The sequence below is a fragment of the Macaca nemestrina genome, chromosome 10 (assembly GCF_043159975.1).
Source record: "Macaca nemestrina isolate mMacNem1 chromosome 10, mMacNem.hap1, whole genome shotgun sequence".
Taxonomy (NCBI): domain Eukaryota; kingdom Metazoa; phylum Chordata; class Mammalia; order Primates; family Cercopithecidae; genus Macaca; species Macaca nemestrina.
In genome coordinates, this window is record NC_092134.1 from 82,624,638 (window position 1) to 82,639,510 (window position 14,873).

The 14,873-nt window shown below is 45.7% G+C and overlaps 1 protein-coding gene across 11 annotated transcripts in view; it reads right to left on the reverse strand.

Annotated features, from left to right (window-relative positions):
* The window catches only part of LOC105474364 (activating transcription factor 1), a 69,108-nt gene that overhangs the window by 53,794 nt on the left and 441 nt on the right, over positions 1 to 14,873 (reverse strand). Inside the window, exons 1-3 of one of the 11 annotated variants that reach the window (XM_071071720.1) lie at positions 14,173 to 14,858; positions 12,099 to 12,175; positions 7,503 to 7,662 (exon numbers count right to left, since the gene is read on the reverse strand). The exons of 2 other annotated variants lie outside the window; for them this stretch is intronic. In XM_071071720.1, coding sequence (XP_070927821.1) covers positions 7,503 to 7,505 — 3 coding nt within the window. In that variant the 5' untranslated portion in view covers positions 7,506 to 7,662; positions 12,099 to 12,175; positions 14,173 to 14,858. Of the gene's footprint in view, positions 1 to 7,502; positions 7,663 to 12,098; positions 12,176 to 14,172; positions 14,866 to 14,873 lie in introns of those variants that run through there. 8 more of the 11 variants (XM_071071722.1, XM_071071721.1, XM_071071726.1 and 5 more) reach the window with 8 other exon arrangements.

Genomic DNA, 14,873 nt, shown 5'->3' on the forward strand with positions numbered 1-14,873 from the left:
ATACAGTTTATCAAAAGCACGTAAGGAAGCAATAGAAATAATTAATTTGATAGGCAAAAAATGTGCATTGTTTCATATTTCTTTAATTCTCCATTAGTTGTGTGAGTTATCTGGTCATATCATTTGTCCATCCATTACCAGAGTCTTAGTGTTTTCCTCCTCCTTTTTTTTTTTTCTTTTTTTGAGACAGGGTGTTGCTCTGTGACCCTGGCTGGAGTGCAGTGGTGCGATTACAGCTCACTGCAGTCTCAATCTCCTGAGCTCAAGTGATCCTCAACCTCAGCCTCCCAAGTAGCTGGGACCACAGGCACATATCACCATATCCGGCTAATTTTAAAAATTTTTTGTGGAGACAAGGTTTCGGCCTTGAACTCCTGAGCTCAAGCGATCCACCCACCTTGGCCTCCTAAAGTGCTGTGATTACAGGCATCAGTCACACTGGTAAATTCAGTGCTTTTTAATCTACACTAATACAAGGTAATCCCACAGACTAATATACAAACAGAAAAGACAAAATCAGGTACCTTCTGCATAATATCTCTACTAAAAATACCTTTTAAATACTCTACTTCAGAAAATATAAGAATACAGAGCAAAGAAGAAAAAAGAAGATGTAATCCTAAAGCACTGAAACTATAAAAGAGTTTTTATAATCTTGTTAATTACTAGAAATGATACTTTTGTTTTCATCTTGTTAATTACTAGAAATGATACCTTTGTTTTTTCCCTCGGTAACAATATCCTTAAGAATTCCTACTTCTCCATCTTGGACAATGTAGCAAGACCTAGTCTCCATAAAAAAATTTTTTTTTAATTAGCAAGGTGTGGTGGCACATGCCTGTGGTCCCAGATCCTGCAGGAGGTGGGGGTGCTGGAGAGGGGGACGCCCACTGATACTGGAGGATCACTTGAGCCCAGGAGGTTGAGGTTGCAGCGGGCCATGATCGTGCCACTAACATTCCAGCCTGGGTGACAGCAAGACCCTGTTTCAAAAAAGTAAGATACGGCCGGGCGCGGTGGCTCAAGCCTGTAATCCCAGCACTTTGGGAGGCCGAGACGGGCGGGTCACGAGGTCAGGAGATCGAGACCATCCTGGCTAACACGGTGAAACCCCGTCTCTACTAAGAAATACAAAAAACTAGCCGGGTGAGGTGGCGGGTGCCTGTAGTCCCAGCTACTCGGGAGGCTGAGGCCGGAGAATGGCGTGAACCCGGGAGGCGAAGCTTGCAGTGAGCTGAGATCCGGCCACTGCACTCCAGCCTGGGCAAGAGAGCGAGACTCGGTCTCAAAAAAAAAAAAAAAAAAAAAAGTAAGATACATTCCTACTTCTATAGAAACTAATATGATCAGGCCGGGCGCGGTGGCTCAAGCCTGTAATCCCAGCACTTTGGGAGGCCGAGGTGGGTGGATCACAAGGTCAGGAGATCGAGACCATCCTGGCTAACACAGTGAAACCCCGTCTCTACTAAAAATACAAAAAACTAGCCGGGCGAGGTGGCGGGCGCCTGTAGTCCCAGCTACTCGGGAGGCTGAGGCAGGAGAATGGCGTAAACCCGGGAGGCGGAGCTTGCAGTGAGCTGAGATCCGGCCACTGCACTCCAGCCTGGGTGACACAGCGAGACTCCATCTCAAAAAAAAAAAAAAAAAAAAAAAAAAAAAAAAAAAAAAAAAAAAGAAACTAATATGATCAACAAAAAAACACACATAACAGTAAAAGCCACTATAATCAGCAAGTAACATCTTGGACAATAATTATAACCACCTTTCCTACAAAAAAGATAACTAACAGGGTACACACTTATAATTCCAGCTACTTAGGAGGCTAAGGCAGGAGGATTGCTTCAGCAACCCCCAGGAGTTCGAGACCAGCCTGGGGAACACAGCGAGAGCCCATCATCTCAAAAAAAAAAAAAAAGATAACATATTTTCCATTATTGCATACATGAAGAATCAACATATCAAATAAAGCTTTTTCCAAAATAAAAACAACTTTATAGTTTCATTTCATAAACAACAGTACATACTATTTTACTGTTATCAGAATATAACCTTTATTTGTTCACTTTTTTTAAGCTATTATTTCTAAAATTGAGGTTAAGGTTAACAATGTGTTAAAAACTTGTTCAATACAGAATAAATTTTATGTGTACGAATGCATTTTCTGTAAAAATAAAGTAAGCCCCCAGTTAGCATATATAAGCTTAACAGGAGACAACCCAAAATCAGGCAGAAACCAGGGAGTAGTGAAACACCACTTCAGAAGCACCATCAATGGCAATAGAAGGAACTGAGAAATCTTGGTGGCCTGAGACCTTGCTGACACAGAAAATGTCAGGGAAGGCAGGACACTTTTTTTTTTTCCCCCTGGAGACGGAGTCTCGCTTTGTCGCCCAGGCTGGAGTGCAGTGGCCGGATCTCAGCTCACTGCAAGCTCCGCCTCCTGGGTTTACGCCATTCTCCTGCCTCAGCCTCCCGAGTAGCTGGGACTACAGGTGCCCGCCACCTCGCCCGGCTAGTTTTTTTGTATTTTTTAGTAGAGACGGGGTTTCACCGTGTTAGCCAGGATGGTCTCGATCTCCTGACCTCGTGATCCGCCCGTCTCGGCCTCCCAAAGTGCTGGGATTACAGGCTTGAGCCACCGCGCCCAGCTGGCAGGACACTTTTAAGAAAACGTGCGGCCAAGCGCGGTGGCTCACGCCTGTAATCCCACCACTTTGGGAGGCTGAGGTGGGTGGATCACCTGAGGTGAGGAGTTCAAGACCAGCCTGGCCAACATGGAGAAACCCCGTCTCTACTAAAAAAAAAAAAAAAAAATTAGCCAGGCATGGTGGCGCATGCCTGTAATTCCAGCTACTCAGGAGGCTGAGGCAGGAGAATTGCTTGACCCCGGGAGACAGATGTTGCAGTGAGGTGAGATTGTGCCAATGCACTACAGCCTGGGCAACAAGAGTGAAACTCCGTCTCCAAAAAAAAAAGAAAAAAGAAAAAAAAACTTGCAAACAAACATTATATGCTAGACAATAAACTAAGAACCTTTTAAGCTCAACATCACTGATCATTAGAGAAATGTAAATCAAAACCGCGATGAGATACTGGCCTGGTGTGGTGGCTCACACCTGTCATCGCAGCACTTTGGGAGGCCGAGGTGGGCAGATCACTTGAGGTCAGGACCTTGAGACCAGACTGGCCAACATGGCTAAACCCCATCTCTACTAAAATACAAAAACAAGCTGGGCGTGGTGGCGGGCACCTGTAGTCCCAGGTACTTGGAAGGCTGAGGCAGGAGAATCACCTGAACCCAGGAGGCGGAGAGGTTGTAGTGAACAGAGATCGCACCACTGTACTCCAACCTGGGCAACAGAGCAAGACCCAGTCTCAAGAAAAAAAAAAATCAGCCAGCATCCTGGGCAACTGTGGTCCCAGCTACTCGGGAGGCTGCCCAGGAGGCGGAGGTTGCAGTGAGCCAAGATTGTGCCACTGCACCCTAGCCTGGGCAGTAGAATGAGACTTTGTCTCAAAAAACAAAACAAGGCTGGGCGCGGTGGCTCAAGCCTGTAATCCCAGCACTTTGGGAGGCCGAGACAGGCGGATCACGAGGTCAGGAGATCGAGACCATCCTGGCTAACATGGTGAAACCCCGTCTCTACTAAAAAATACAAAAAACTAGCCGGGCGAGGTGGCAGGCGCCTGTAGTCCCAGCTACTCGGGACGCTGAGGCAGGAGAATGGCGTGAACCTGGGAGGCGGAGCTTGCAGTGAGCTGAGATCTGGCCACTGCACTCCAGCCTGGGCGACAGAGCGAGACTCTGTCTCAAAAAACAAAACAAAACAAAACAAAACAAAACAAAAAGAATGGCAATTAAAAAGTCAACAACAGATGTTGGCGAGGTTGTGGAGAATAAGGAATGCTTTTACATTGCTGGTGGGAGTGCGAATTAGTTCAACCATTATGGAAGGCAGGGTAGCAATTTCTCAAAGATCTAGAGGTAGAAATACCATTTGACCCAGCAATACCATCACTGGTATATACCCAAAGGAATATAAATCATTCTGTTATAAAGATACATGCACACATATGTTCACTGCAGCACTATTCACAATAGCAAAGACATGGAATCAACCCATATGCCCATCAATGACAGACTGGATTAAGAACATGTACATATACACCATGGAATACTATGCAGCCATGAAAAGAAAAGATATAATGTCCTCTGCAGGGACATGGACTGAGCTGGAAGCTGTAATCCTCAGCAAACTAACAAAGGAACAGAACATCAAACACTGCATGTTCTCACTTATAAGTAGGAGCTGAATGATGAAAACACATGGACACATGGTGGGGGAAGCACACCCACTGGGGCCTGTGGAGGAGGGTGCAGCGGGGGGAGGGAGAGCATTAGGAAGAATAGCTAATGGATGCTGTGCTCAATACCTAGGTGATGGGTTGTTCTGTGCAGCAAACCACCATGGCACATGTTTACCTGTGTAATAAACCTGCACATCCTGTGCACGTACCCTGGAACTTAAAAGTTGAAAGAAAAAAAAAGGCTAGGCGCACTCCAGCCTGGGTAACAAAGTGAGACACCTGTCTCTTAAAAGAGAGAGACAGACAGAAATATATTTAGACAGTTACCTCACCCCAGCTTTAGAAATGGGGCAATTTGGCTGGGTGCATTGGTCACACCTGTAATACCAGAAATTTGGGAGGCCGAGGTGGGTGGACCACTTGAGGTCAGGAGTTCGAGACCAACCTGACCAACACGGTGAAACTCGGTCTCTACTAAAACTACAAAATTAGCCAGGGGTGGTGGCACACACCTGTAATCCCAGCTACTTGGGAGGCTGAGGAAGGAGAATCACTTAAACCCAGGAGGTGGAGGTTGCAGTGAGCTGAGATCACACCACTACACTCCAGCCTGGCAACAAGAGTGAAACTCCATCTCAAAAAAAAAAAAAAGAGAAAAAAGGAATGAAGGAATTCAGGCACAACAAAACTTGCAGAAATACAGTCGAGTGTGTTGGCTCATACCTGTAATCCCAGCACTTGGGGAGACAGAGGCGATAAGATCGCTTGAGCTCAGGAGTTTGAGATCAATCTGAGCAACACAGTGAGACGCTACTGTTACAGGACAGGGATCCCGATCCAGACCCCAACAGAGGGTTCTTGGATCTCGCACAAGAAATAATTTAGGGCAAGCCCGCAGTGTGAAGTAAAAGCAAGTTTATTAAAAAAATAAAGGAATAAAAGAATGGCTACTCCATAGAGCAGCCCTGAGGGCTGCTGGTTGTCCATTTTTATGGTTGTTGATGATATGCTAAACAAGGGGTGGATTTTTCATGCCTCCCCTTTTTAAACCATACAGGGTAACTTCCTGACTTTGCCATGGCATTTGTGAACTGTCATGGCGCTCGTGGGAGTATAGCAATGATGACGACCACAGGTCACTCTCAGGCCATTTTGGTTTCGGTGGGTTTTGGCCGGCTCCTTTACTGCAACCTGTTGTATCAAGGTCTTTTTTTTTTTTTTTTTTTCTTTTTTTTGAGACGTAGTCTCTTCTGTCGCCCAGGCTGGAGTGCAGTGGCCGGATCTCAGCTCACTGCAAGCTCCGCCTCCCGGGTTCACGCCATTCTTCTGCCTCAGCCTCCCAAGTAGCTGGGACTACAGGCGCCGCTGCCACGCCCGGCTAGTTTTTTGTATTTTTTAGCAGAGACGGGGTTTCACCGTGTTAGCCAGGATGGTCTCGATCTCCCGACCTCGTGATCTGCCCGTCTCGGCCTCCCAAAGTGCTGGGATTACAGGCTTGAGCCACCGCGCCCGGCCTTTAAAGTCTTTATGCCTTGTATTTTGTGCTGACCTCCTATCTCATCCTGTGACTTAGAATGCCTTAACCATCTGGGAATGCAGGGTCAGTAGGTTTTAGCCCCATTTTACCCAGCCTGCTTATGATGGAGTTGCTCTGGTTCACACACTCTGACATTCCCCCCACCTTTTATAAGAGAACCCTTAATCCTAAGGGTTGCAGAGGGACGAAGATCCACCTTCTATAACTTCTTCAGGCTAAACAGGGGCAATGATATTCCTGCCTGCCTATGAGGGTCTATCGCATTCAGGGTAGAAAGGAGCTCAGTCAGAAAGCATCAGTATGGTAAGGTTCATTCATAACTCGAGTTTCGACAAAAGGTGGTATCTGGAAGATTAATAAGAAAACATTCAGGCCGGGCACAGTGGCTCACGCCTGTAATCCCAGCACTTTGGTAGGCCGAGGCAGGCAGATCACGAGGTCAGGAGATCGAGACCATCCTGACTAACACAATGAAACCCTGTCTCTACAAAAAATACAAAAAATTAGCTGGACGTGGTGGTGGGTGCCTGTAGTCCCAGCTACTCTGGAGGCTGAGGCAAGAGAATGACGTGAACTCTGGAGGCTGAGCTTGCGGTAAGCAGAGATCATGCCACTGTACTCCAGCCTGGGCGACACAGCAAGACTCCGTCTCAAAAAAAAAAAAGAAAACATTCAGTAAGCTTGTCCTGTATTCCTATGCAAAAAGTATAACAGCAATATATTCCACAAGAGTAAAGCAAAATAGGCTGGGTACAGTGGCTCACACCTGTAATCCAGCACTTTGGGAGGCCGAGGTGGGTGGATTACCTGAGGTCAGGAGTTCGAGGCCAGCCTGGCCAACATGGTGAAACCCTGTCTCTACTAAAAATACAAAAGTTAGCTGGGCGTTGTGGCGTGTGCCTGTAATTCTACTTGGGAAGCTGAGGCAGGAGAATTGCTTGAACCTGGGAGGCGGAGGCCACAGTGAGGCAAGATGGTGCCACTGCAGCCCAGCCTGGGCAACAGAACCAGACTCTGTCTCAAAAAGAAAGGAAAAAAAAGAAGAGTAAAGCAAAACAAGTAAAGTTATTCCAAGTAAAAAACTAAATTAGAAGGCTTTTCATTAACTGGGCAACTGTTGGAACTAAGCTGATACGGGGTTGTTAGCTGATTGTAATGTGCCCAGAATTAGAATACTTATCCAGATTTTTAAAATTACCCATCCTTCTTGTTTCTTCTGAGCAACAGTTAGAGATTACTGGTTGGTTTACAAGAATAAGCAGAGTTAGCCTAAATTGCAGAAACAAACTTAAAAACAATTAAGGAGACTAGAATTTAATAACAAGCATACCACAGTTTTTGAAACATAGTATTTCTCTTTCCAGTTTCCCATTTTTACTAAAGACAAATTACGGTAAGACTGATTTGCTTTATTATATTTGGCCTGATTGTTTGTATAAAGTGCAGCAAGAATAATGATTTTTCACATAGGCTTTTTAATTGGCTTTGATGGAACTCTGTTTCATAAGGAATCTCAGATAAGACTTTTTTAAAAGCCGAGCCCTGACATGGGTTTGTATCCTCAAATACCTATAAGTTGGGTAAATTTCTCTCCTTTTGAGGTCCCAAGATAACTTGGGGTTCCTGGACAGGTGAGAAAGTGACATTCTTTACTTACCATAGGTCAGAAACCTCGTACAGGAACTGTGTAGGCAAGGTATGAGACAAGTTCCCCAAAGGGCTTTTATTGGCTCTACAAGTCAAGTTTGATTCCTTAAAGGAAAGCACACCATTCCAGTCAAAGCCTTGGTAAAATAACCAATTTCTCCAATTGTATCCTGTTACAAAAGAAAACAGATTCTTATTGCACTTATGTGAATAACTACATTGCCATAAGTTAAGAATACTCACAACTAGTTTCTAAATTCTGGAGAAATCTGATATAGAGAAACAAATATGTTCCAAATTTCGTTCACAGCAATATACTTTACTCAATTGCTACAAACTGTAAATAGCTCAAATGAAAAGTTTCCTTGACTCTGAAAAACAAAAAAGGATCAGCAGCATTTTAATCCAAGTTAAAAAGATTACTTCAGTTTTCTATTGGTTCAGCTGATTCAGTTAACTGTTTCATTTGATATTCATGAACATTCTAGCTCTTCATGAGAGTTCTGAAAGTTGTTTCCTCTATTCCAATGTTACAATTTCCAAAGTTATTAGAAACTTGCATTTAAGAACACCTGCTGGCCGGGCGCGGTGGCTCACGCCTGTAATCCCAGCACTTTGGGAGGCCGAGGCAGGCGGATCACAAGGTCAGAAGATCGAGACCACGGTGAAACCCCATCTCTACTAAAAATACAAAAAATTAGCTGGGCACGGTGGCGGGTGCCTGTAGTCCCAGCTACTCAGGAGGCTGAGGCAAGAGAATGGCATGAACCCGGGAGGCAGAGCTTGCAGTGAGCCGAAATAGCACCACTGCACTCCAGCCTGGGTGACAGAGCAAGACTCCGTCTCAAAAAAAAAACAAAAAGAACACCTGCTAGAGTTCTATAGCTGATTATAAACCATCTTCTTTTTTTTTTTTTTTTTTTTTTTTTTGAGACGGAGTCTCGCTCTGTCACCCAGGCTGGAGTGCAGTGGCCGGATCTCAGCTCACTGCAAGCTCCGCCTCCCGGGTTTACGCCATTCTCCTGCCTCAGCCTCCCAAGTAGCTGGGACTACAGGCGCCTGCCACCTCGCCCGGCTAAGTTTTTGTATTTTTAGTAGAGACGGGGTTTCACTGTGTTAGCCAGGATGGTCTCGATCTCCTGACCTCGTGATCCGCCCGTCTCGGCCTCCCAAAGTGCTGGGATTACAGGCTTGAGCCACCGCGCCCGGCCTATAAACCATCTTCTAAACAGGATTAAAACAAGACAGCAATTGTCTGTGGATGATAAAAAGTTTTAGGAGAGCCACTATTAAAGCCACAAATGATAAGGAAATGTGGTTACTTCTGTGGCACACAATATTTTGCATCACGATTATAATTATTAACACACACTAAATCATATTAGAATTACAGGAGTTTTCCGTAACTTTGGAACATATACCAATAATATAGTTATGTAAATATAATACAAAGCAAAACACCATTTCACATTTGATAATGCCTCCTGTATGATTTTTTTTTTTTTTTTTTTGAGATGGAGTCTTGCTCTGGCACCCAGGCTGGATGGAGTGCAATGGTGCAATCTCGGATCACTGCAGCCTCCCCCGCTAGGTTCAAGCGCTTCTCCTGCCTCAGCCTTTGGAATAGATGGGACTACAGGTGTGCACCACCATGCCCAGCAGCTAACTTTTGTATTTTTTGGTAGAGATGGGGTTTCACCATGTTGGCCAGGCTGGTCTCAAACTCCTAACTTCAGGAGGTCCGCCCGCCTCGACCTCCCAAAGTGCTGGGATTACAGGTTTGAGCCACTGCGCCCGGCCAACTTAGAACAATTCTTTAACCCTTTAGCCAAAAAACCCCCACATTTCCATGCCTTCTTATAATCTTTTACCAAAAGTACATTCTACTTTCCTTACACACCTTACATGTAAAACTGACTCTTCAACAGTCTCAATCACATGTTCCAATTTTAACTTTTAGCGACTTTTACTTTTGGTGAAAACCCTGGTTAGTAAGGAATTTTAATTATGTACTAGGTGTAGAGCCTAGCCTAGGACACACCAGGCAGAAGTGCAGATAAGAGCTGACTCTTCAGCACAGCTAGGGGTGTGGCTAACTCCACATGTCCCCAGGCCTTATCTATAATCTAATGGCTTTAAGGTAGGGTAAACTGAACAATTTTTACAAGTCAAAGAAACAGGCTGGGTATGGTGGCTCACGCCTGTAATCCCAGCACTTTGGGAGGCCGAGGCGGGTAGATCACGAGGTCAGGAGATCGAGACCATCCTGGCTAACACAGTGAAACCTCGTCTCTACTAAATATACAAAAAAATTCGCCGGGCGTGGTGGCGGGCGCCTGTAGTCCCAGCTACTTGGGAGGCTGAGGCAGAATGGCATGAACCTGGCAGGCAGAGCTTGCAGTGAGCCAAGATTGCACCACTGCGCTCCAGCCTGGGCAACAGAGCGAGACTCTGTCTCAAAACAAAAAAAAACAAAAAAAAAAGAAAGAAAAAAAAGTCATTGAAACAGTTTAAGGCCTTAAATCATTTAACAAACTTAGTACCTGACCTGCATACTTAAGACTAACATTTTTATCAATAATTTTAAAGCTGCTTTTCTTTCCCAAAGATTACTAAAGTTACATGAACTAAAAGGCGTTAGTTTTTATTTTGCTTTCAAAATATTTGATTTAAATGTTTTTGTTTAAGCCGATTAATCAGAGCTCTTTTATATACATATTACACACAACACCTATATAGCTACACAGAAAGACAGAAGAAGATGACTACAGTGGTTGTAAGATTTTTCATCTGCCAGTTTTTAAATTTCTTAATTGAATTACTGGATTCGGGGTGGAGCCCTTGGAAGAACAGGGCCAAGAAAGGGGTCTCCGATGCTTCGTTTTTCCCAAGGAGTCCAGACTGTTACAGCTTGAACATCTGCTTTTAATTAAACTTATTTTAACCATAGCACTCTTTAATAAAGTCCTTTTAGAAGTTTCTATGCCAAATGGCTGGTATTTCCGGCTTTTGAACTTTATCAAAGGTAACCTCCCAGGTGCTTAGAAAAACGAAAATATAAAACAGTTCACAGAGAATAGAATAGATAAGGTCACACAGATATTAAACCAGAAACGACTTACTTCCTAGGTGGGGAACTGAACCCAGACTGCTGCCGTGAAAGTGCAAAGGCTGGCTGGGTGCAGTGGCTCATGCCTGTAATCCCAGCACTTTAGGAGGCTGAGGCAGGCAGATCACCTGAGGTCGTGAGTTTGAGACCAGCCTGCCCAATATGATGAAACCCCATCTGTACTAAAAATACAAAAATTAGCTCGGCGTAGTGGCACACACCTGTAGTCCCAGCTACTTGGGAGGCTGAGGCAGGCAAATTGCTTGAACTTGGCAGGTGGAGATTGCAGTGTGCCGAGATCGTGCCACTGCACTCCAGCCTGGGCAACAGAGCGAGACTCCAACTCAAAAAAAAAAAAAAAAAAAAAAAAAGAAAGAAAGTGCAAGAACTTAGCTACTGAGCTACAGCACAGGGCAGTCTCTGTTCACTTTCCCAGAAGGAGTCTAAAGTAGTTAATTTTGAGCTTATATTATAACAGCTTTTAACTATTTAACATGATTTTTAGAGCTAACCATGACATGAACCCTGAAATTCCTGTTCCCTGAAGATGGGGACCAAAAGAAAGTACCACGCAAGGTTAAAAGGTCAAGTTCCCAAGGACATAAAACAAGGTGGAGACTTCATCCAATCTTTCATTTGTTTCAGGGACCTGCAGCCAAGTATGTTACTGACCAGCTTGCTGGGTCATCTTGAAAAGCGGGCTTTTTATTTATTTATTTTTTTTGAGAGAGAGTCTCACTCTGTTGCCAGGCTGGATGCAGCGGCACAATCTCGGCTCACTGCAACCTCCGCCTCCTGGGTTCAAGAGATTCTCCTGCCTCAGCCTCCCGAGTAGCTGGGACTACAGACGCACGTCACCACACCCAGATAATTTTTGTATTTTTAGTAGAGATGGGGTTTCACCATGTTGGTCAGGATGGTCTTGATCTTCTGACCTCATGATCCACTTACAGGTGTTCTAAGCCTGTGTTTTATCCTAAAGTACCCTTTGACACAGAAAAATGAATTCAAAGCACAAAATACACCAGCTTAAGACTAGCCTTAGAATTCTTTTTCACATTAATCAAAACTTTACAGAGGAGATAAACACTGATTTATTCATTATTATTATTATTATTTTTTTGAGACAGAGTCTGGCTGTGTCGCCCAGGCTGGAGTACAATGGCGCTATCTCAGCTCAGTGCAACCTCTGCCTCCCAGGTCAAGCAATTCTCCTGCCTCAGCCTCCATACAAGTAGCTAGGACTACAGGCACACGTGCCTCCACACCAGGCTAATTTTCTGTATTTTTAGCAGAGACAGGGTTTCACCGTGTTGGCTATGGCTAGTCTCAAACTCCTGACCTCAGGGGATCCACCCGCCTCAGCCTCCCAAAGTGCTGGGATTACAGGCATGAGCCACCATGCCAGGCTGATTTTTTTTTTTTAAAAAAACCATTCACTTAACCATTTGTACAGTGAGAGAGAAGCCAGAAATCTGACTGGTAATAAATTCTTACCCTTTTGCCAGCATCCCAGGCTTCTGGGCTCCCTTTCCCTTAGTGGTCCTAGTGTTCAAGCTCGCGGCATCACTGCCCTGGGGGCCAAGCATTATCATAAAGGAAAATTATCTTTTTTTCGTTCTGGCCAGAGCAAAATACGTGTGATAAAACAAAGACATCAGCCACTCCGCTTAGCACCCAATATCAAACTAGCAAGGCTTAAATCTGCCCCCAGATGGGCCTGTCATCTTTAATTCAACCTCCGACTTGGAATTTCAATATGTAGTCTCTAGGCAAGGTGGTCGCCCTGAGTAATAGAAAATATAAGAAACTCGAAGTAGAGAAGAAAAGTATTGCCTGTAGCAGGGTGGGGAAGCTGATGAGCTTAGGGAGGCCAGAGAAAAAGACCCACTCATTGCAGCCGACGATGAAAACCTCAAGACGCCGCTTGTCCGTAGCAAATGAGCCTTTTCCAGCAGTCCCATCAGCTCTCAAGTTTCCCCTTTTAGGGAGGAAAAAGCTCCCCATGTCCCACCATCCTGTACATACCTAACCCTGTCACCCACAGCCATCAACAAACAGCGTAAGACAGATTAATCCAAAAAGAACAGCAGTTAACATCCCATAGTGCCAAACCTGTTCTTAGATGACAGGGACTTAACTCAGAGGGGACTCTAACTCCCTACATCTTAGAAGGGCCTCCAACCCAGGGTCGGTCAAGTGTCCTTGCCTTTTACTAAGAGGGGCCTCTGGCCGGGAGCGGTGGCTCAAGCCTGTAATCCCAGCACTTTGGGAGGCCGAGATGGGCGGATCACGAGGTCAGGAGATCGAGACCATCCTGGCTAACACGGTGAAACCCCGTCTCTACTAAAAAATACAAAAAAACTAGCTGGGCGAGGTGGCGGGCGCCTGTAGTCCCAGCTACTCGGGAGGCTGAGGCAGGAGAATGGCGTGAACCCGGGAGGCGGAGCTTGCAGTGAGCCAAGATCACGCCACTGCACTCTAGCCTGGGCGGCAGAGCAAGACTCTGTCTCAATAAAAAAAAAAAAAAAAAAAAAAAAGGGGGGCCTCTAACCCACTCTGTCTTAGGAGAGACTCCTAGACATAAATACTGTTGTTTCTGCAATATAGTCGCTTCTGCGGCCACCACAAATATGTTACAGGACCCCGACACTTACCCAAAGGTAGCCATTGGGTCAGGGTTTTTGCACTATAGTCCTTTTGTGGTTGCCAGAAATGTTACAGGACAGGAATCCCGATCCAGACTCCAACTGAGGGTTCTTGGATCTCGCACAAGAAATAATTCAGGGCAAGTCCACAGTGCGATGTAAAAGCAAAATTATGAAGAAAGTAAAGGAATAAAAAGAATGGCTACTCCATAGACAGAGCAGCCCCGAGGGCTGCTGGTTACCCATTTTTATGGCTGTTTCTCAGTGATATGCTAAACAAGGGGTGGACTATTCACGCCTTCCCTTTTTAGACCATAAAGGATAACTTCCTGACATTGCCATAGGATTTGTAAATGGCGCTGATGGGAGTGTAGCAGTGAGGATGACCAGAGGTCCCTCTTGGGGCCATGTCGGTTTTGGTCGGCTTTACTGCAACCTGTTTTATCAGCAAGGTCTTTATGACCTGTATTTTGTGCTGATCTGTCTCCTCCTGTGACTTCGAATGCCTTAACCGTCTGGGAATGCAGTCCAGTAGGTTTCAGCCTCATTTTACCCAGCTCCTGTTTAAGATGGAGTTGTTCTGGTTCACACGCCTCTGACACCATCTCTATTTAAAAACAAAACAAAAAAACCCCCCAAAAAACTGGCAAAGATAGCACAGCCTAAATTTAAAGTCAGAAGGGACTGCCACCTGCTGGTGATCGGGTAGGAACGGACAGATAGCTCACAGACCAAACCTAAAAGATACTGGCAAGTATTAAAGAGCTAACACATTCGACTTTAGGGGAACAGTACTGATTCTAATTAAGACACGGAGGTAACTGCACATGATAAACTCCAAAGAAAAAACAGCATTTTAGAAGAACGCATTTCTGTTAACAAAAACCTCAGGTTAAAATGCATTCTGCGACATAAATACCTACAGACTCATCACAGGTGAGGCCAGTCCGACAAAGATGCCTGCCAGATCCACGCCGAGCTTCTAAAGCCTAAAGGTTCTCAAAGAGTACCACCCGCCCAATCAATGCTCTCCAAAACACTAACGCCACAACCAGACATTTCACATTGCAGTCATTTCAAAGCGATTCAGCTGCCCGCTGCAAAGCATCGATGAAACTGAGAAATGCCGGGCTTCGTTTTATGACATACAAAAAGAGAAAGTCACCCACGGCTGGGTCGCCCATCCAAAAGGGAACAGACACCCATGTGTCATTCCCAGGCAGGGGGAAAGCCCCCTACTGTCCCTACTCTGTCTCCGCTGCCAGGCACATCTCTCCAGAATTGTCTGGGGCGTGCGCGATGCCGTGCTTCTGTTGCCCGCTAGACTGCAAGCTCCAGGAGGGTAATGGGCACCTCTTCCCTCAGGGTCGCCAGCGCCGACGCGCTTAGAGGACCCTGTCGCGGGGTTAACCAGACCCGGGTTCCGCTCGGCGGACACCGCGCCGAGGCCATAGCCGCGCCGCCCTCCGCCAGGCTCCTGGCCCAACCTCGAAACCTCCCACGGAGAGCTCGCGCCTGCGACCGCAAAGGACGGCTCCTGAGGCGAAAGCCACCCCGCGGCGGGCGGTTTCCAGCTTTACTTTTATTTGGGAGCGAGGGGAACGCTACACACTACTGGAAGGGC